The 23951-nt window shown below is 33.2% G+C and overlaps 2 protein-coding genes across 2 annotated transcripts in view; both read right to left on the bottom strand.

Annotated features, from left to right (window-relative positions):
- The window catches only part of LOC131846287 (uncharacterized), a 100247-nt gene that overhangs the window by 9590 nt on the left and 66706 nt on the right, over positions 1-23951 (bottom strand). Inside the window, exons 2-3 of the mRNA XM_059195550.1 lie at positions 2855-2896; positions 63-246 (exon numbers count right to left, since the gene is read on the bottom strand). Of these exons, the coding sequence (XP_059051533.1) occupies positions 63-246; positions 2855-2894 (224 nt within the window). The 5' untranslated portion in view covers positions 2895-2896. The remainder of the gene's footprint in view (positions 1-62; positions 247-2854; positions 2897-23951) is intronic.
- Positions 16866-17681, bottom strand: LOC131846286 (uncharacterized). The gene has a single exon (XM_059195549.1). It carries the CDS (start codon positions 17679-17681, stop codon positions 16866-16868), a length of 816 nt encoding a protein of 271 aa, XP_059051532.1.

Genomic DNA, 23951 nt, shown 5'->3' with positions numbered 1-23951 from the left:
TGTAATGCGGCAAACAGCACAGAGTAATCCGAAAAAAAAATTAATCCCAAATTAATGAATGTACCTTTCCGCAGACATAGAGCTCGTTCCGGAGCCGATTGTGGTCTGGCGAGGGTGTGCCATCGGCGTCCATGGGTCGGCCGAGCTGCAGCGGGAGCTGCGACGGTCTGCGACCACCGCCCCGTTTCTCCGCCCGCCGCCTCTCATGCCTTACGGCCACTGCTGGCATCGCGCCGATCATTTTTGCTGAAAGTTAAATGGAATTCCTAAAAAAATATTTAATTTAATTTATCTATCTGCCAGAAACTAAACCATTCCGGTCTCGGTTGTCTAGTGGTTTAGCACCGTCTTACTTACGATGGTCGCGGGTTCGAATCCTCGCACGGCACAAACATTTGTATTCATGAGTATGATTGTTCGTATCGGTCTGTGCGTTTTCTATATATAATATGCATGTATTTACGAAAAAAATGTATGTATATGTATCAATTATATAATACCTCTAACACAAGCTAAAGCTAGCTTAACTTAGGTCTAGATGGCGCTGTGTGAATCGTCCTGATATTATTATTATTAAAACTAAATGTTTACTATATTTTTGTTTGTATGTCTGTGCATTTATCATTACGAAACAATTGCATGTGCAAGAAAGAGGTCGCAGACTCAGCTAGTTATACATAACATAAATATATAAATGCATCTATTGAGATCACAGAAAAGCGGTCCCTCGTTATGAAATTGGGTCTCCGATATGGAAGGACGACATCGTAATGGATTGGCCCATTACTGCGCCATCTCTGACTTTAATATATAAATCTGATACGAAGTAATTTTTTATATAATTGGAAAAATAATTACTCCTGGACAATTCACACAGCGCCATCTAGTCCCAAACTAAACAGAGCTTGTGTTATGGGTACTAGACAAATGATACAAATACTTAGATATATTATTAATTTTATAAACCATCATTACATAGTATAAAACAAAGTCGCTGTCGCTGTCTGTCTCTATGTATGCTTAAATCTTTAAAACTACGCAACGGATTTTGAAGCGATTTTTTTAATAGATAGAGTGATTCAAGAGGAAGGTTTATATATATAATACATGTACACCTGTGCGATGCCGGGGCTTGTACATATATAAAATACATAGAAAATACCCAGATCGATACGATATGGGTGTAGATTTAATAACAGTTGGAATTTGATCACCATTAGAGAAGGTCGTAACGGTAGTCAAGTTTTCACACTAATTTTTCTGATCTCACACATGCTAATAGCGAATTTAAACAAAATTATGTACATAGGAAGCATACAGACAAACAATCATAATAATGAATAAAAATGTTTGTTCTGTGCGAGGAAGCAAACCCACGACCAAAGGAAGTAAGACAGAGTGCTAAACCGCTAGTCCACCGAAACCGACCGAGTGACTGCGGTGTAATTCCAGTTTGATATATATGTATAGATTACTATACATATATATCAAATTTGAGTGTCTGTTTGTAATATTGAAATAACCGTTTTTTACTATATGCATATGAATATAAATACGGTATAGACACCAAAATAACATTTTTTACAATTTTTGTCTGTCTGTCTGTCTGTTTGTTTCGGGTAATCTCCGAAATGGCTGGACCGATTTTGACGGGATTTTTTTGTCAGTTAGCTGATGTAATAAGGAGTAACTTAGGCTACTTTTATTTTAGAAAAATAGAGTTTACTTCGACGCGGGCGAAGTCGGGGAAACAGCTAATATGAAATAATATTAATCATCATAATCGTGACATCATCACACTAGTTGGCATGTAATCTCTCCATATAAGGAGGATGCAGCCTATTATTACCATGTAGACAGACGCCCACTCATTTTCGGTTCCTGGTAACTCATTCCAGCCTTATTTATTTTCCTCACTATTTTATTATTAATAATTTTTATGAGTACAATTCAATATAATGTCAAATGCTTTCATAAATATTTTATCCAATCAAGTGTTATTTTACGTAATTCCATTTCATTACTTAATACATTTTTATTATTTTGTTTAATTCCACTACCATTATGTGCATATGTGAGACCACAAATATATAGTGTGGAAGCCTGATCATCACTACTGGAAGCGTTCCGACCCTCTCTATTGGTGATCAAATTCAGAACGTTATTGAGACTAATAATCATAGCACAATTCACACAGCGCCATCTAGACCCAAGTTAAGCTTACTAAATATTGTGTTATGGGATAACTGATACAAATACATATATTGTGTTATGGGTACTAGATAACTGATACAAACATATAGATTATTCAGTAATATCACTGCTTAAAAGACAGATTACAAAGTAAGCTGTTTTTTTAATTAAATTTATTTGTTTCTCGACTGTTTGTTATTGTCCCATTTTTTTTGTATTATAAATATATTATGTAGTACTTCAGCCGCGATTTGATACGGCCAAAGTTTTAATTGTATAATGTGTTCCTCTGGAGGGGATGTTAAATTATCGATGGGGACTAAAACAGGTGAGCATTTGGTACCATGCGGTCATCATCAACTGATTCTTCCTTATTCCATTTATTTGTGTCGGCGTAATATGTTTTTCTCTTCCATTCATAGAGATGAATCGCAATCATCTCGTTATTTACACCTTTTCTTACCATATCATCTTTCATACAGTCCATCCATCTCTTTTTCAGCCTACCTCTGCCCTTATAACCGTATCACATTCATATGTAACACCTTCCTTAAAAATATGATCCCTATATGCCGAGTTTTTAAAATTAACCCTTGGTGAAAATGATGCTGAGGACATTTTCACCATGTTGAATGAAATGATGGTACAATGGTATACTTACACCGCTGGTTTTCCCTTGGCTGCAATAACGACTGAAGCATATCTGTAACAAATCGTATTGATTATAAGTATTAAACGTATAATTCATTAATAGATAGATAGATAAATTTTCAAATTTTACATATTATTATTCTACTATCCTGCAAAACTCCTGTCGGGGTTTGTCTGTATGCACGTAGTTCTCTCTTATCTACTTACAATAGGTACATGTTTATATATTATTTTAGATAGTATTTTAACGTACACATAAAATACAGTATTCCGTTTTACAATTTTTGAAATTGTCAAACCCCTTAAAAATATCGCTATCGTAAGCAGACATTTTTGATTTAAAGTCAACCAGAATTGCAAAGCTAAACAAAGAAAACAAGCTGACGGCTCACCTGATGATAAGTGATAACCGCCGGATATAAACATTAAGATAAAAAACTTTAATGTTCTTTTAATTTTTAAAAGATAACTTTATGATAAAAAAGTACTTTCTTATTTTAAATTTCAAAAGATAAGTCGATTATTTCTTTTGTAAATCGGTTATTCATTGTTATCTACAATAACAATCCCGACTTAAAATACTTTGCTAATCGTTTTAGTACTATAACAAGTTTGTGTTGTAATGTAATATTGGTTTCATTCTAGAATTTTCTATTCTTTCTGTATGTTTATCAATTAAAGAAAAATAAAAAGGGACACCACCGCTACAATTTTTTTTTCAGATGTTTTTGGCAGATATTCGTTGCTTTTTACCATTACTTATGGGTACTGAAGATGTTGCAAAATGGGGAAAACGTGACGCCTACGAAGTTGCGAGAGTCAGCTGATCTTTCTAATATTACGATTATAAACGCTAAAGACAGAGAGTATGGATAGTCCATCTATCCATACTCTCTGTCTTTGATATATGAACGATATATTTTTCTAATATTATAAACGCTGAAATTTTTAAGTGTGTATATTTGTTACTATTTCACGCAAAAACTATTAAATAGATTTTGACGAAACTTTACAGTAATGTACATTATAATATTTCAGAAACACGCACTACGGACCAAATGTGAGACTATTAGCAGAGAATAGAGTCCATATTGCAATATTTCAGAATTACACATATGCTATAATTAAAAAGGTTATTATGTAAATTGGGCGATATAGGGATGAATGTCAAGTAAGTGTGACGCATACGAAACGCGAAAGTTTGTGACTATGGATAATGGATGGATCTTTGTTATTCTTTGAGCCTAAATCTATTGAACAGAATTTGATGAAACTTTACAATAATGTAGCTTATACATCAGAATATCTCATATTATGTTAAAAGGTTAGTCGACATCACAGAAGACCGAAGAGCTGGCAGCTACCTTGGACAAAGAATTAGTCCAGCTATTCAAAGAGGGAACGCTGCCAGTATCTTCGGAACTTTGCCTAAAGAGACTCCTTTTATATATTTTAGTCATTATATCATATTTTTTAAGCTTTTTAATTTTAGGTTCTTAGTTACTCATAACAAATATAATAATATAATATAATCTATATATAATTAAATATCTAGATATTGTGTAAATTGGACGACATGGACATGGAAAAATATCAAGTAAGTGTGCAGACGAAGTTACGCGGGTCAACTAGTTATTAATAAAATTGGAATGGTACACCGTAACAATACAATACTTAGTATATCTGCACATAGTTATATCTGGAATTTAGTGTGCGTGTTAGAAAATAAACCTAGCAAATTGTTTCCAATAAACATGCCCAAGTGTTTGAATGATGGTTATGTTATTTCGGTTTGAGTTTCATGTGCATACAATAGAAATAATCTTTATTCAAATAAACACAATACTACTTTTGGAGAGTCATATAATATTTTTATTGATGAAAAAAGTAGATTATCACAAAACGAATGAGAAAGAAACTTGCGTGTTGCTCTTTTGAATGTTGTTCAGTATTACATATCTAAAAATTTCGTGGTATTATGATGGTCTTAGAAATTTGTGAACAATTTACCTAAACTTTGATACTATGCATTATTAGCAAGAGAATTACTTTTTGTTGTTTTTTTTTCTTTATATACAATGGTAAATTCAAAGAGCTCAAAACTACATATTTAAGCAAACCTGTAACGCACCCTGGTTTATTCGTAACTCGGAGGTTCATCACCATCTGGGTATCAACTCTGGCAAGGAGGAAATCTCTCAAACAATAAAAAAATATAAAATCAAGCTGGACAGACATCCAAATAAACTTGCTGTTCAAGTGACATTGCCTGATTATATGGCACGTCTTAAGAGACGTAAAATACCAGACTTCAACAACCTGGCATAAGCTGGAATATCTGAGGCTGGATTCTCAATGGAGAATCACCTCTCACGATATCAAATAGTCAGCAAATCTGCTTATAGTCTGGAAGACTGATTGCATGATATATAAAAAAAATATATATACAATGGTGGGGCACAAGCATACGGCCCATCTGAGGGTAAATGGTTACCGTAGCCTATGTACGCCGGAAACACCAGGGGCGTCTCTTAAGAAACCTTAATATATCCTTCTAGAAAAACCCCAAGCTCTAGTTTCTCGAGAAAACTGCTCTTCGCCAGTACCTACTAACATATATGTGAGAGACCATCAGTTCCATCAGAAACCTGACCACCAAAACATATGGGTAACAGCTGGTTAAAAAAAAATTATATCGGTTCACACAAAAAATATATTCTAACAGAAAACCGCTCCTTTTTTTAGTTTCGTGAATACTAATTACAATTTCTAACTATTTCATCATCTCAGCCCGGAAGACGTCTACTGCTGAAGAAAGGCCACCCCCAAAGATCTCCACGACGATCGGTCCTGCGCTGCTCGCATCCAATGTCATCCAGCGATCTTGATCAGATCGTCGGTCCACCTTGCTGGAGGTCTGAAGACGCAACGTGGGACGTTGCGTCTTCCAGTCCGCGGTCGTCACTCGAGGACTTTACTACCCCAACGGCCATCTGTCCTACGAGCTTTGTATCCTGCCCATTGCCACTTCAGTTTTGCAATTCTTCGGGCTATGTCGGTAACGCGAACTATTTATGCATAGACTATTATACCATGTAAAGATTTCATCTCCATGTGTCAATGAAGTGAATTAGTTTTGTGAATACTAATTACCCTTTCCAACTAACCATAAAAAAAACTATTGCTTATAAATTGCAGTCAGCACGTTTGCCATAAAAACTTTCATGCCACGAAGGAAGAAATGTCACTACATAAAATATATCTATAAAACGCAAATTACAGTGGTAGAGGGTGACCTACATCTCGCTGCCGTAGGGATGCTGTAATATAATGACATAGAGACGTCTCTACGACGAGGCACTTTTACATCATGGGATGTTTATTTTGTTTGAACGTGACTGAATAATATGCGTCTAGTGAAATGCTGTTTCTAAGTATATTATATATATATTTATACTAGCTGACCCATAGATTAAAATCGATATTGAAAAATAGGGGTTGGTTATAGAAGGGTGAAAATGTAGGGTTATATGTATTTTTAACGCCACATTATAAAAATAAATTGACCAAAAATAAAAAAAATGTTAGGGCTGGAAAACCCTTATCACTTAGGGGTATGAAAAATAGATTGTAGCCGAATCTCAGACCTACTGAATATGCATATAAAATTTCATAAAAATTGGTCAAGTCGTTTCGGAGGAGTATGGTAACTAACATTGTAACACGAGAATTTTATATATATATATTTGTACTTTATAGTATACTTTAAATATTATCTAAGGATATTTACACATAGTGCTATCTGGTTCCAAGGAATGCACAGTTTTAGTTATGGGTACTGAACAACAGATAGAAATGCTAAAATTCATTTTTTTTGTAATTACATACATTATATACGTAGAAAACACTCGAACAAACAATCATACTCATGAATACAGATGTTTGCACCGTGCGAGTATTTGAACCAACGATCATCGGAAGTAAAGCGGTGTGCTAAACCGCTAGACCACGGAGGACATCAAATTAATCTGAATACAAGATTCTAGTATACTCACGATAGTGAAATTTCAAATTAATTCCCCATGTGCTATAATCACTAATGTTGACACAATTTTGTTGTATATTTATTCAATTTAGGAATTTCTTTGTTGTACATTTATTCAATTTTGGAATTTCTTTGTTGTACATTTATTCCATATTGAAATTTCTTTGTTGTATATTTATTCAATTTCGGAATTAGCCAGAATTTGAATATACTCGAATTGAACAATTTTGAAGGAAGTACAAATATTGTTTATAAATATCCTTATGCGGAGTGATCAATCAAATTTTAATATATGTAGGTTTAAAATGGTTCTATTTTTCTCATCATACCTCGTATCGAAGATCACAAATCTCGAAGACGACTATAATCCTCATATATTTGCTATTTGGTAGTTTGTATTCACACACCATCCTTAAAAATATAATTTCTTAACAACATTTATTTAAAAGAAAAACACGCAAGTATCTTGTTCGTTCTTCTTGTGATGAGTCTGCTTTCCGAATGAGCGGTAGAATAACAAAAATATTACTATTTCAAAATATGTATATATTAATTTTATTTGAATAAAGATTATTTCTATTCTATTCTATATTTGATAACCCTAATAATAGGGAACACTTGCGTAAGATTAGACAATATGTTTTGATCAACAGAGAAGACATAAAATCACATTTCCTTATTCTCCTGGTATGTAGGTCTCGTGAAATGGCGTGAAACAAATCTGCACAGCTGCTTTGTATACAAGTATACCAAAATAATATCGCTTACGCCACTATATTATTGTAAGGTTTGAATACGATAAATACCTACCAGTTTGTCTGAGTCACACGCAAGCAATAATTGTGTAAGGGTTTTTAACCGACTCCAAAAAAGTAGGAAGCTGTTTTTTTTAAACTTTGTTACTTTATAATTCCGTCATTTATATACAGTACATACAGTACTTACTCGTAATTATTGTTAATTAAGATTATTAATGAATAAATAAAAAAACAACAATTATTATAATAATATAATAAATGAAAAAAAAAACAAAACAAAATAAGCATTAAAAAATAATATAAATAAGAAAATAGTAAGGTTGTAATGCGAAAACAAATTGTAAAATTGAAATTTGTATGTGATGATTATACTTTGTAAATTTGTTTGAGTTTTTGTTTTCAGTTCTTTTGTCATATATGTGGAGCTGATAGACCGCCTGACGGAAAGTCGTAACTGACGTATACATATATGAACAGTAAGAACATAACGTCGTTTGACTCAATACCCTGTAATTTCATTGCCACATTTCGACCGAAACGTAGCTTATTAAGATATAAAAGCTACTTGGTGGAAGAAATTATGGCTTTCTACAAAATCCTCCTTAATAAAAAGTATTGGATGGTACTTTATAAATTCAGTGCAATTGTGATTGGTTTTCCATTTTTTTTTTAACCAAAAATGCACAAAAACTTATTAGCTTTAAACGACATAGGTTATAAATACAACTTTCAGACATTTTATTAAGGACTAACTGACCCGCGTCACTTTGTTTGTAACATTTACCCCATTTTCGCTCCTATTGGTCGTAGCGTGATGTTATATATTTTATGACACTCAAAAATAATTTATTTATTTATTACTTATCTACATGCTCTCGTTGAGTATTACAGTATATAATAGTACAGATCTATGCATGGTTGGTGACCGTAACCCATATTTTCAAATCTTATTTAAAAATAAAAGACTAGTAATATTTAATAATTTATTAATTAATAAGTGTAATAAATTTAATTAAATAAAATACTTGACTAATTTAAAAATGGAATGACGTGATTTGAGAATAATTTAAATTTGAAGGAAAGTAATTTATCTTGATTTGAATTTGGAATATAAAATTAATTCATCAATCACGTAAGCTGACATGTAAACAGTTCTTAGTTCAAATTTAAAATTTTTAGAATGTCTGAATTGGAATATCCAATAGACAAACTGAAGAAAATTTTTTGAGGAATAGATCATTTAAATAATTGTAATATTTAAATGTTCTTATTACAAAGTGATAGGCAGCTCATTTAATATACATTAAAATGGCTTAGTTTTTGTGTACTCTGGAGAAATTTATTCATAAGTTTTGACCAATGTACCATAGAGAAATTTGTCAAAAAAGACATATGTCATTGTGTACTCTGGAATAAATTATTTAGTTTCAACATTGTCGATGGATTTCAGTTGATCTCAACGGAGAATATATTTGTATTTATTAATTACGTCTATTTATTTATTTTAGAAATTTAATTATCATCTATAAATAATAATAAAATGGTATTAAATTATTTATGTAATCTAAAATAAATATTTCTCACGTTAAATTACTCTCCCTCGTTAAGTTAACAATTGTAATAACTATAGGATAGTAAATACAAAATTCTTTGTTATATTACCTCTATTAATATTTAAGATGTGATAAATTCAAAATAGTACCTCATTACCAATACAGTAATATTATTATTTCTATATAATAGTTACTTGTTATGAGGAAAATATTTGAAATTTTCATTATTAAATGAAATATAATGAATAGGCTTCTGGCCTAATGTAATGAAGTTAATAACAATTCTCAATTATAATGGAATGAAATTAATGGATTTTTGATTTCCTATGAACCGTTTGATATTTGGAGATGCGAACTCAGTTGTACGGTACAGAATTGCAATTGTTAAATCAGTATATAATTGTAAATATTTATGAATTATAATTGTTAATTATTAATAACAAAGTTACATATTTAAGGACCAGTGTGATAATTAGGTAACACTATATGAAATCGTTTCTGTTGAAGTTGTGATGCAATAAAAAATCATTTCAATTTAAAAATGCGATTGCAGATACTAAATTGATTTTGGTTGGGACAGTCAACACTTTCTGTAGTTGGAGAATTGTTAAACAGCACAATATATTGTAACAGTATTCTATATGTAACGGTATTCTGCAACTTCTGGATGGAAATTAATTATAAATAATGTTTATATGACTGGATTGGTAAATATCGGACGGGATACGTGAAAAGTGGTAACCGCCATCCATTTACATGAAGATTACAAAACACATTATAACGACCTTGCTATTTGTCATGAGTTGTCATTACTGAAGCCAGTTTTTATGTTTCTGTACCATTTATTTACGCTGCCTTATCGCATCCAACTAATTCAAAGGCAATTTGACAAGACTTTATGCAATATTTTTCGGTACTCTAATACTGCCAGGACTTAGATGACCTTTAGAGCTTCACTGAACAAAAATGGCGGAGTGTGTAAACGACATTCTTTTTTTTTTCTTTTCTTATTTAGGAGCTTAGCACATAGTGATGACTTAACTCGCAGAAGGCCAACGAAGCGACTGAAGGCCAACTCCTGCATGACGGATACAACTTTAATCTGAGGGCACCGCGAAGAGTTCTTACTTTGGATTAGGCCTTTGTAATATCCTCGTTTGAATGAGACATTTAGCAAGTAACTCCTCTGGTCAGATAAATCGTAATTTCTAAAACACAAATATACAAACACAAATCCTAAAAATGTAAAATAGTACAAAATTTCTTGGCCATTCTTCCTAGGTAAAGCTGCATTCAGAATTAATGGTACAATAAAAATGTGCCTGTATTAAATTTATATATTACTCTGCGTCGAGATGAAATTAACTGCTGGCATACCCAAAAACAAAAAAGGTAGTCGGAAATTTTACAATAGAAGTGTGGACTGTTTTTGGATGGGACTTGCGTTACTTAGACGAAAGTTTCGCATGCCACCCCAACCCATCAAATAGTAGGAATTCTTTTGCCCGGATGGTCGGGTAATTGTGAGTTGCGATGGACGCCAGAATGTGTTTTTTCTTTGACAGTTAGTTGTTCCCTTTTTCTGATGTCCGTTACCACTCTTCAGATGACTATTGATAAAATATAGTTTAAGACTTCGAGAATATTTGTTTCTGTTTGTTTGTACAACTACAATATTAGATGTCTTTACAGTTTAATAAGTTCAATTGTAATATATATATATATTTGTTAGCTAGTATACTCAGAAAGTAGTTACATATTTCTATATTGGACGAATCTAAGTACATATTAAGATATTACATAATTTTGTTATTATAATAAAGATTCCATTGTATTATAGCGAGGTAGGTTTTACTTTTATCGACGTTTACAATTTAACCATTGTTATGTTTCCAGAAGTGTGTGATGCTTTAGAAGAATTGAGATTCAGATTAAATTGAATTAGTACATTCTTATGATGGTATACATTGTATCTATATGCAATTAACTTTATGATTACGTGCATTTAAAAATATATGCTATTTATTATTTCAAAAAACGAGAAAATTATCTAATTTCGTACATGATGAATGAATGGAGACAAAATATAATAAAGGTACCATAAATATGAAACGCCGATACAGAAACAAGGCTTCAAATATATTACAAATATGTGCATTTGCATTAAAGTGTATAGTAAAATTGCGCAAAAGCGTTATATAAAAAAGACACCGAACCTGCATAAAAAATACAACAAACACTTGAGCGACGCACAACACCAAAACGGTAATAAAACATTACAATTAAATAGATAGATCGAACAGCTACTTAAAATGATAATTTGTTACTACATAATCACAGAATATTCCGAAAGTCTGAAGTTTTAGCGCTAAGCTGTAATGCCTTCCTTACATTAACAGTTAAAACTGAGCCAAGAAGTCTGCAAGAAACTTAATTTCAATCAGAGCCTTTGAATACTTAATAACAATGATTTTATGATTTAGGCACTATCCTCAGACATTGAAATGTTTTTGAATTTCACTACACCGGGGATATCATTAGAACTTTAATGATCTTTAATTTCTGATAATGTATTAAGCGCATTAAACATTCTGTTAGTCCATTGCCTTCAGACATTAAAAGGGATTTAAAAATTTACAAAATCGAAAACTTTTTTAAGGTTGATGATATTTCTTCACGTATTACTAAGTGTAATACAACACTACATAAGTTATTATACATTATATTATACATAATAACTTTCCTGACATTTTCTGTAATAAAAAACCAGTAAATATGCTTAAATGTATTCAAACGTAGCATTTAATTTATCCAGCGTCCGCTTGAAAATCTAATTTCGTAAGGAACCGTTGTTTTTTATTAACAACGAATAATATCACGCATAATTTCCCTCCAAAATTGAAAAATGGCGCCCACTGTAATTACGTGTTCAAAGGCTTTGAACATTGAAGGCATTACAATGAAATATACAAGTTTATATGATAAGTACGCGTGATGTATTTACATATGAGACTTATAGCAATAAATCGAAATATCCTAAATTCTAGGTATAAAAGTATTATAGGCACAAGAAATTTCATAATTACCGTGCATTCACTATTATGTATTGCGATATATATCAATTAGTGCAATACTATATTTTGATTTTATTTAATCATTCCTATATTGTTGTGACTGAGGTTTTACAAGCAATTCAACAACTCTAAATAAATAAATAATTTGATTTTTTTTAAGGTATTTATCATTACATAGTATAAAATAAAGTTGCTGTCGCTGTCTGTCGGTCTTTATATATGCTTAAATCTTTAAAACTACGCAGCGGATTTTGACGCGGCTTATTTTAATAGATAGAGTGATTCAAGGAAGGTTTATATATATAATACAAGTACACCCGTGCGAAGCCGGGCGAGTAGCTAGGTAAATATAAATAAAGAAAATGGGGGTTGAAAGGGGAAATGAAAGATTGTATGGAAAAATCGCCATTTTTAAAGCCAAAAGCCTGAAACTTATTTTTTTAAGCTGTTAATTGAGTCAGTGTTCGCAATTTTTGAACCTGGAACGATGGAATTTTTATTTTATTTGGTTTTTATTGGGTTTAGATCATTAAATATTTATCATTATTTGGTCAAGATCACTATTTTAGGCGGTCTAAGTCGTTAATACAGATAGTCATCTATAAAAACAGAATTACGTTTAAAAATCTTTGAAGCGTCGTCTTATTCGTGTGACCAACATCCATTTGCAATTCCATTTCCCATAAGTACATAAAATATGAATGATTATTTTCCTTTCCCAAGGCGTTTACATCTGTCGTATTAGAAAGGTTCACAGCGCGTATAAGCGAAAAACCGAAAGTTACGTCAAGGAATAACATACAAGGAAAAATATTCGATTATCGAGTGTTGGTAAAGTTTTGGTAGAATTCCAATAAGTTTGGTGTTAGGAATGATATAAGAAATGAGAGAGAGAATGGTTTTAATTTATTAGGCGACTGATTTCATACTCAAATTATGTCTGCCTGTACTTAAAAAAATAAATCCAGTTTGGATATAACGGCTATTTCCTAGTCATCATTCTTGAAAATTCAAAAGGAATTCAGTTCAGTCAACATTACAAGTTCATTTTTTAATTTTTGACATAGTGGCTTGAATCTGACTATATTCTACCTTACCGCTACAATACTATAGTTTGTTTTGTTGTAAATAAATAAATTATAAATCTATACTCTATGATATATTAGAGCTATTTGTTTGCTTGTCTGTCACATCATACAGGGACAATGAAATAGTGAGGTAGCTACATTGTCAATAGAACTAAATTCCAATAGTGAAAAGGAACTGAAAACGACATCAATATAAGTAATTCGATATTATACTAATATAGTTAATCAGTAAACATTTAATTCCAATATAAACATTCGTAAAACGTTAATAAAATGACTAGCGATTGTACTTTAACTATTCAGTAGATTTCATAGTAGATAAATAGAAAAAAAGTGTAATCTGTGCAATAGTGTTTTTATTGACTGTATGTTTATGTAATATTTAAGTAAATAGTATATTTATTAATCAATAGTATATGTTATTATTAAAAAGATTTCTACATTTTTATAATTAAGCACGGGAATTAATGAACTTGCTATATTTTCATGTTTTGCTATAATTATTTCCACATAAGTAGAATGCATATGCCGTACCATTTCAGTTATATTGCGAGGCATGTTCATTAAATTCCCCAGCGTAGTTATAAAAGTATCAGTTATATATACTCTGTGCTAGCCATCCAATATACCAGGGGTGGCCAACAGGTCGATTGTGACTGTTAGTCCAGTAGATCGTGGCAAGGCAAAAAATATAAATAGTCAAGTCTGGACTGCGGAACGTAATCGTAAAAAAGGTTGGCAATTTCTAACTATAAACCTGATTATGCTAAACTAGTGGAAGATGCTCAGACGCAATACTCACACTAGTATAAATGTAAGTACCTAGTTACTAAGAATAATTTACACATTTATGTTATCTCTCTTAATAAAATAAAAAAATACTACTTGATTGTGTGAACTATGCTGTTTCATTTAAGATTTCAATAAGTAAGTAATTGGTAGATCGCACACGGTTTCAATAGTAAACAGGACATCTTGGGTCTAATGGAGTTGGCCACCCCTGCAATATATGAACTGTTACATCCACATTACAGTCTGCCAATCAATTCCAGAAACTGTTTCTATTGACAGTACTATCCAAACAGCTCGTGTTCTGAAGAAATCAAATATAATAATATGTAAAGGCGACTTAATTATAGTACGTTCACAAGCTAGCCCATTCTAAACATTTATGTGACATTTACACCACAGAGACACATGTTAGGAAAATATTGACACCCTTATGTAACTTATCACCACTTATATAGACCGAAAACTAGAATTTCACTAGAGAGACAAAATATTGAATATTTTTCTAATTTACTCTACATATATTATCGACAAAATTGTGCTCATACAATATACAATATCTGTGAAAAAGTTCTCTAATAAGGCAATGTTATAGACAGCACTTAGTTAAGTGAGGAGACGAGAGATCGAATCTTGACAAAAGTGATAAACTCACTGATTTATCTCACGGCAGATTGATATTTATGAGCCCTTTATGGTTGGGAGATGCTTTGTTGAAAGTTATTGCGGTTTGTCAGACCATTCTGAAGGTCTTTGTAATGTTATTATTTATTCCATCGCAGTGCGTACAATGTTTTATTAATACATTGCTACAACATTTTCTTACAGTATTATTTATGATTACAGTTTAATGTGAAATAAAATTTTAAATATACCTCCTTTATCAGAATCTATAAATATTAGACGGTTTAAATAGGTATCTACTATATATATACCAAGAATGAAATATGTTTATTTAAAAAGAAGACCTTTTTATTTTAGTAATAAGGTTCACTATCAATTCGAGGAAGAAATAATTCAGATACATATTTCACATCATCAAATTAATAGTTAATTCCGGATTTACTAAACAGTCACGACGCGGCAATTCTGTTTGATGATATGCATTTGCATTTTGCTTATGTACATCATCATCAATAAATTAGTATGCGTAATCAGAGGAGAGTGCACTATTGTTTGAAGTCGTAACTTTTAATGGCTTCCACTAGTATTGATTAACTGTCTGGTGATAGGTATCATTGAAATACAAAACAATGTTTATACTACATCAACTATTTTATACGCTAATGATTTAGACCTCAATGTACTATAACCAAAACCACATTAGCAATTTGGAGGATATTAAATTCAACAAAATTTTGTACTTTTCCACAATTTTTGTGTCATTGTCAAGTCCAATTATAATAAATAACAACAATCAACGCTTAACGTTATGGATGGGTTTTATCACTTTTGTCTTTACAAAAAGATTAAAGGTTAAAAGTACTAGGAGAGAAGAAATCGAAAGGGTTGAAACTATAAATACCTGCACTTGAGCATTGTGAAGCTAAGCTCTCGTTATCGTGTAAGCTTACATTAATATCAATATTAAGTATACATATAATTTGACAACTTCGACTGATAATAATGTGAATAATGTCACAGCCAATAATAAATCAATTGGTAATAATGAAATGTATATACTTAAATTAATTAAATATAATTCAAAATCCAACTTATAAATAATTTTGAATGACAATGATGGCAATAAAATAATCTATAATGTATTTTTAAGGGTTGTGTTTAAAATTGCTAATTTTATCAATTTATATGAAAATTTGGATCGATGTAAATAGTTATTGCCATTTTTACTTTGGCACGTTTCTGGTTACAGATAACATTTAAATGAACATCAGGTTGTACACAAATAAATTTTATAAAAGAACTACATTCTATATATACTAGAAAATGTTATCAAAATAAAATGTAAACATGATCTTAGGTACATATTATAAAAACTTACAACGTATCAATGAAGTTGGGACAAACAAATGATAATATCTTATAAAACGCTAGGACAAGAACAGTATAATATTAACAATCAGTCTCAAGCCAATACACACGGAATTTCGATCGTAATTAATTAAATATACACAACACTGCCCCATTTACAATCGTAACTGTCGAACTCAACAACCAGATTACTTATTTTAATAAATTACTTTCGTGACTACAAACAAATTTCTATCTATTAGGCAAAAGCGACAGAGTTGCAATTACAAATGGGACATAGCACTTACTGCTAAAAACTACGAAAGATTTGGTCCGTCTGTTAAAATATAAGATACAGAGTACAAAAGCATTTAAAAACTAAAGAATCCATTGAAACACCGCCGACGAAGCTTCAAAGCTCACTTCCATAAATAATGAAGTAGCAAAACGATTACACTAATAAAAAGTTCCCAATAAAGTAACACGACGTAGAAACATGTTCATAACAGCAATAGACAGTTTTGTTCACTTCAAAATAATAAACCACCATATTCGTCGCACGTGGATTAGGCTGTTTAATTTCGACAATTCACTGACTCCAAGAAGAACATCATGGATCAAAATAATAATACAATAACAGACTGCGTTAAAGTAAGGCATATAGTACCTGGCGAGGATAAAATTCATAGTCATAGTCTTAAAAAAGTAATTTGCAATCAATAAAGTGTCGAAATTTAAACTGCTCACATCCTTGACATAATCATGTACCGTCCATCAGACAGCAATTCCCTGGTATCAGATGGTGATCCTGGACTTAAACTCGGCGCCACAGATGGAGTAGAATAGGTGTCCTTGTTGAAGCGACCAAGCCTTCTATCGTTCTCTGAAGCGACTGAAATTTCTTCTTCCACAATTTGCTCTAAAGGCGATTCTCTCATAGCGTCACCGTTTAAAGCAAGTGCATTGACAAATCCATGAGCTCGTTCCGGAGATGGTTCCGTGTAGGTTTCAGTTATGGTCTCTGGCAAGACTTCTGCGGCTCTCGCACGCCTCGTATTCTTCGTGTGCATTCCACCAGTCTCGGCATCTCTTTCCAATCTATGACCTGAGCGGGATCTAGTCAGTTGTCTTTGGACGTAGTCCTCTAACGCTTCCTCCTCAGTCTTCGTAAGGTATTTATGAAGCCCAATCAAGAAGATGCCGATTACCAGTGCGAATAATCCGGAACAGACCAGCTCGTTGAACCAGTTGATGGAAGCGATGCTGCTCCAAGAAGTGATGTCGTCAGCGAACCAGCCGGAGACAACGAGGAACAAACCGAGAACGAGGAATACGATTCCAAGATGGAGCATCCCAACCGACGAGACGACCTCATTTTCGGACGCTCTGGTTTTCTTGAAGCGCCGTCTTTCCAAGCTGCCGGTGGAGCAATGGGGGGAGGTGACCCCGGATTCGGAGGACTGTAGAGAGTAGCGTCGTTCTCTGGCGCGTTGCTGCTCGGCCCGGCGTTTGCGCTCGCGGCGGATGGCGAGCGCGGAGTGAAGGCCCACCGCATGCATCCTGCAAGCACGGGCACGGGTGAGTGCTGGGTCGGGACGCGTCAGAACCGCGGGGTGCGTTTACGACGCGCCCCGGCGTTGCGCGGCCGCAGGCGCGGGTTGCCGCACGCCTAGCGGAGTGACCGTCGACCCGTGCCCGTGCCGTGCATTACAATACGAACTACAAACAAGAGTATGGCATCCTCTGACAATCATGCGGTGACAAAGTATTTAGAATTATCCGTATATTAATTTCAGATTGCAACATTTGCTCATTTGCAGAAAGTATTAATGTGAAAGTGGTTGCTGACAATTCTTAAACTATACAGTTTAGCGATGATGTACAGACAGTAGGTTTCTACAAAATCGCAAACCCATTGATTTAAATCTGTTACATTTGAGAATTGCGTTATATCATAAAGCGAGTAATTCCTCTCATGCATTATGTAGTGAGTACTGTATCTACGTTGTATAATAATTGTCAGATAACTCCAAAAACTTTTTAATTACGTTACGAGAGATTTATGCAACTGTTGCATTAAAATATAAAGTTTTCTCGCATTAAACTATGTCAGAATGCACCATTATTTACTCTTATTTTTTCATTTATTCATATAAAAATATATTATAAATTATACAGAAAGGTAGATCAAGAGACTTGTTTGCGTAACTTGGTATTTCAATGTTGAAGTAGGTAGATATTTTTTTCCATTTATATTTTTAACAACTAAAAATAATTTTTAAAAACTAAATGGGAACTATAAATTGTGTGGAAATATAATTGTTGTATATTATACGCCACAATTTGGACTATAAATTGTGGCGTATAATATAGTAAAGTCTTTGTTTCATTTCAGACCAAAAATGGAAAATAATGTTTAAAATTACTATCTTAAGATAGGTTCCTATAATTTGGCTATTTTATGTAATAGTCATTCGTTTAACTAGGTATGTCGTCAAACAAATTTTCTATATTATCTTAGTCAATACATATTTAACCCTAATTGATTAAAATTTGAAATTAACAACATCTTAGATCTCTGGAATTGTAACGCATGAGTGGTATCAAGGGAATCACATAATATCTGCAGTGCTGTATACAGGCGTTTACCGTTTACCATCGGAAGGGGATTGTTAGTAATGGAAATAAGACCATTCCTAGCAAATTTGCCACGATGATAAGATGAGCATGAGGTCAGGTCAATTAAAACTGACCTGACCTCATTCTTATTTTATCATCCTTCACTGGTGCCCCGCCAGCGTATATCGTTTCACCGCGGTGCATTATTTCGTTAGCGTACATTATATATCATTTACCATAAGGGTGGACGGTCCACCCTTATGGTAAATGATTATCAATCACCCCAATTATATACGTATTACTATATACCTTCATCACTATATGTTTGTTATTTTTTTAATTTTCTTCTGTTTGCATATTAGCTACTTGTTCGATATTTAAATCCGTTGCGTTGAGAAGATTGCTTTCAGCAATAAGGCCGCCTTATTGTAACTATATATGTGTTTTTTAATATATTGTTTATGTTTTTTTACTGTATGTTACAAATAAAGTATACTATTATATATTATTACACAGTATAGAATAAAGTCGCTGTCGATGTTTGTACCTATGTATGCTTAAATCTTTGAAACTACGCAACGGATTTTGAAGCGGTTTTTTTAATAGAAAGAATGATTCAAGAGGAAGGTTTATATGTGTAATACATGTACACCCGTGCGAAGTCGGGGCGAGTAGCTAGTTACATAGTATAAAACAAAGTCCCTGTCGCTGTCTGTACCTATGTATGCTAAAATCTTTAAAACTACCCAACGGATTTTACGTGCTTTTTTTTAATAGATAGAGTGATTCAAGAGGAAGGTTTATATATATAATACATGCTAGGATATCTTATATACAAAGAAATGTGTAAATCAACATGTAAGGTTATGAGTTATTCACGTAGTTGGAGTATTCCTAAGGGTCATGGAAACTTGCACCTTCATTAGAGACCGCTCGAGTATACCGACTGAAAGTAATTTACCTTTTCGTCACGTAAAAAGCGGAAAAGGCGACTGAATTAATGACAACTGCCAACACTTATATAACTTAACGAGCTGTACCCGCGACTATGTCCGCGTGGAATTTAACTTTATTTGTATAAAATAAAAGTAGCCTAAGTTCCTACTTAAAAGTCCCGTCAAAATCGGTCCAGCCATTTCAGAGATTAGCCGGAAAATATTATTTTGGTGTATGTACCGTATTTATATTCATATGCATGAAGTAAAAAAAGATTATATCAATATTACGAACAGACACTCCTATTTTATTTGCGACACTGAAGTGGCAATGGGCAGGGCACATAGCTCGTAGGACAGATGGCCGTTGGGGCAGTAAAGTCCTCGAGTGGCGACCACGGACCGGAAGACGCAACATGGAACGTTGCGCCTCCAGCAAGGTGGACCGACGATCTGGTCAAGATCGCTGGAAGGCATTGGATGCGAGCAGCGCAGGACCGCTCGTCGTGGAGATCTTTGGGGGAGGCCTATGTTCAGCAGTGGACGTCTTCCGGGCTGCGATGATGATGATTAAAAGTAAAAGATTAATAATACAAAAATCTATTAAAATTCTTATGATGGTTATACGAGGTTAGAGAGTCAAACTATTATATGAGATTTTATACTTTTTATGTACGAGTCAAATGTACCTAATGTACGAGGTTTGGTATTTTTCCAGGGATGTTATGGATATGAAATTTCAGATACGGATAGGTTCCTGATATAGGAATGATTATTATACCGGATACGGATACGAAAGCGGATATGATATTATTTCGGATAATTTAGGTTACGGATATTTTTTTAAGGAATTTCTAATGTAATATACAACTTTATAAAATGTTTACATAACGTGTCTCAATTAGGCTCCACCCCTATCCGATATTGTCCGAAACTTTTATTTCGTATTCGGTTACAGTTACGGATTTCCTTAACATCCTTGATTTTTTCGTACGAGTTAAAATGGTCTAACGTTGGGAACCCTGGCAGGCTATAGAAATGGAGTGGAGAGTTACAAAAGCACTCACTAAAGCCCTCGATAACCCTTCACATTATCAGGCCACTCGTTATTAAGAAGCAGAAATTAACAAAGGGTGAATTTTTCCTTTCAAACTGGTGGAACTTCTGGTAGTTGATCATATTAATCATATTGTATGCGAATTACTTTCATTTTATTATATAACATACCTGTTATGCTACATAATATTTATTTAGTAACTAAATAACTAAATAAATAAGTAACTAAATAAATATTAAAATATATTTTTATATGTACAAAAATGCCGAAGCTCCATCGTCCAGTTAAGCATTTTGTTTATTTTATGCATTACTCAAATTGAAATAAAAATATCTTAATTCATGCAGGTCTATTACAGACTCTTATGACTGTGAAATCTACCGTCAGTTCGAAATGATTTCGAGGTGCGAAGAACTGACAAGAATATCAGCTCGTATTCTTTTCAAATAAATGTTGTACATGTTTATAATAAAACAGATTCATTTATAAATTCTAATTTGGGAGAATAGAGTGACCACCAGCATAGCATATGCTGGTTACATTATAACACTGATTATACTTTTTGCTTTTGCAATAGCATTATTGCAAAAGCTAACAGTATAATCAGTGTTCGTAACCTGAACAGACCAGTCCCCACAAACAGCACCCGTTCACGAGTATGACGGAAGAATACCTGTCATTTCGACCGCAAATATCTAAATTCTCAGTTGTCTAGTACTCATAATACAGCTCTGCTTAACTTGGGACTAAATAATAAATTGAAACCAAGCACTTTGTGAATTATTCAAGATTAGTATTATTATTAACCACTAGCTGTACACGCGACTTCGTCCGCGTGGAATTGAACTTTCATTTTCTCAAATAAAAGTAGCCGAAGTTACGCCTTATTACATCAGCTACCTGCCATTAAAAGTCCCATCAAAATCGGTCCAGCCGTTTCTGAGATTAGACGGAACAAATAGACAGACAGACAAAAATAAAAAAAATGATATTTTGGTGTATGTACCGTATTTATATTCATATGCATGTAGTAAAAAACGGTTATTTCAATATTACAAATAGACGCTCCAATTTTATTCATATGTATAAACTAGCTTTTGCCCGCAGCTTCGCTCGCGTTAATTTATCCCCTTAGGGGTGGAATTTATCAAAATCCTTTCTTAGCGGATGACTATGTCATAACATCTACCTGCATGCCAAATTTCAGCCCGATCCGTCCAGTGGTTTGGGCTGTGCGTTGATAGATCACTATGTCAGTCACGTTTGAGTTATATATATATAAGATAAGTGACATGGCAGAGTCCAAGACATGAGAGTACTATTGGTTGTGTAATGTATATCTTGGTTGAAGACAGGTGTTGGTACCAGGTGTCTGCCGTCAACAGGTTGTCGGGTGTTCAGTTTTTGGCACTCCGCCAGCAGTGTAACTCCGATACCAAATCGTGGTCATAGATACAGATTATTTATTGATAACTTCTCGCTTTTAGACTACTGCCTGTATCAAACAGACTGACATATTTTGAAAATATTTATAGTACTATTGCTGTAGTTTTATTTTATACTAACTGTACTCGCGACTTCGTCCGCGTGGAATTTAACTTTATTTTTCTAAAATAAAAGTAGCCTAAGTTACTTCTTATTACATCAGCTACCTGCTAAAAAAGTCTCGTCAAAAGTGGTCCAGCCATTTCAGAGATTAGCCGAAACCAACAGACAGACAAACAAAAATTGTAAAACAGCTAGTATGAAATAAAACTACAACAACTATTAATTAAATAAAAAATAAATAACCCTGGACAATTAACACAACGCCATCTAGTCCCACGGTAAGCAGAGCTTATATTATGAGTACTAGACAACTGATATAAATATTTAGATTTATTTTTTGTAAATACATATATGTAGAAAACACTCAGACCGATACAAACAATCATACTCATGAATACAAATGTTTGTGCCATCTGAGGAATCGAACCCGCCATCATGGAAAGTAAGGCGGTGTACTAAACCGCTAAACCACTGAGGCTGTCAAAAAATACAACAGTAATAAAGAATCAAGTAATGTGAGTACTTTTTTGTACTCTTAAGCAGAGCTTGTGTTATGGGTACTAGACAACTGATATAAATACATATATACACAGATATAACAATTTGTAAATACATAATATATATAGAAACCGCCAGACGGATACAAACAATCATACTCATGAATACATATGTTTGTACCGTGGGAGGAATCGAACCCGCGACCATCAGAAAGAGATTTTGTGTTATGAATACTAGATAACTGATATAAATACATATATACTGATATAATAATTTGTAAATACATAATACATATAGATCAACCAGATAATACAACCAGATCGGTACAAAGAATCATATTCATGAATACAAATATTTGTACCGTGCGAGGAATAAAACCCGCGCCCATCGGAATTAAGGCGTTGTGCTAAACCGCTAGACCACCGACCCTGCCGAAGAAAATGTGACGCAAACGAAGTAGCCGCGGATTAGCTAGTATATGTTGTTAGTTCTGTATTTATGTTTACCACAAACAAACTGCGGGGAAATGGTATACACTCCATCTGAGGGTAGGGACCCTTAATGTATCATGTAGATTGATGGCCGACGATGCGTTGCGGCTCGAAGTTGATGGTACTACGTCGATTCAAATATACCTACCTGCCCCAGGTAGTTATACCTTACTGGCCTTATCAAATGAAATCAAAAATCATTTGTAGTTTTATATATGTATGTATATATTTATATATGTACGTATTACGTAATGTCAACAAACTAGTTTTACCTAAGTGCCGTTTGACGAAAGTTAATAATTCGTTTTATGGAAATTGCGTAAGGTTTTACAACAAATACTAAATTTGCCAGAAAAAAATTCAAATGTGTTATAAAATATTTTCTTTGTAAAAAAGCTTATTATAAAATTGAAGAATTTATAAATGATAATAATGTTCTTGTAGGAAATATCTAACTTAAAATTCATAGCGCTGACAATGTTATCTGATTGAACAGAGATTAAGTGCGTAGCGGTTTCTATGTTGATTGTCGCATGACTAATCCTTGTTGTTAATTAAATAGAAGTAAATCAATATTTATTTAAAAGAGCAACACACAAGTTCCACGCTCTTTCTTCTTGTGATGAGTCTGCATTCCGAATGAGCGGTAGAATAAAAAAACTTAACTATTCAAAAGTGCTT

This window comes from Achroia grisella, unplaced genomic scaffold (assembly GCF_030625045.1).
Source record: "Achroia grisella isolate CSIRO2021 unplaced genomic scaffold, CSIRO_AGI_Agris_v1 utg509, whole genome shotgun sequence".
In the NCBI taxonomy this organism is placed as follows: Eukaryota; Metazoa; Arthropoda; class Insecta; order Lepidoptera; family Pyralidae; genus Achroia; species Achroia grisella.
The sequence above is the reverse complement of the archived record's forward strand: the minus strand, read 5'-3'. Positions and strand labels throughout refer to the sequence as shown.

Coding starts and splice junctions, on each gene's coding strand:
- LOC131846286 (XM_059195549.1), bottom strand. CDS start 17,681: ATGCATGCGGTGGGCCTTCACTCCGCGCTCGCCATCCGCCGCGAGCGC.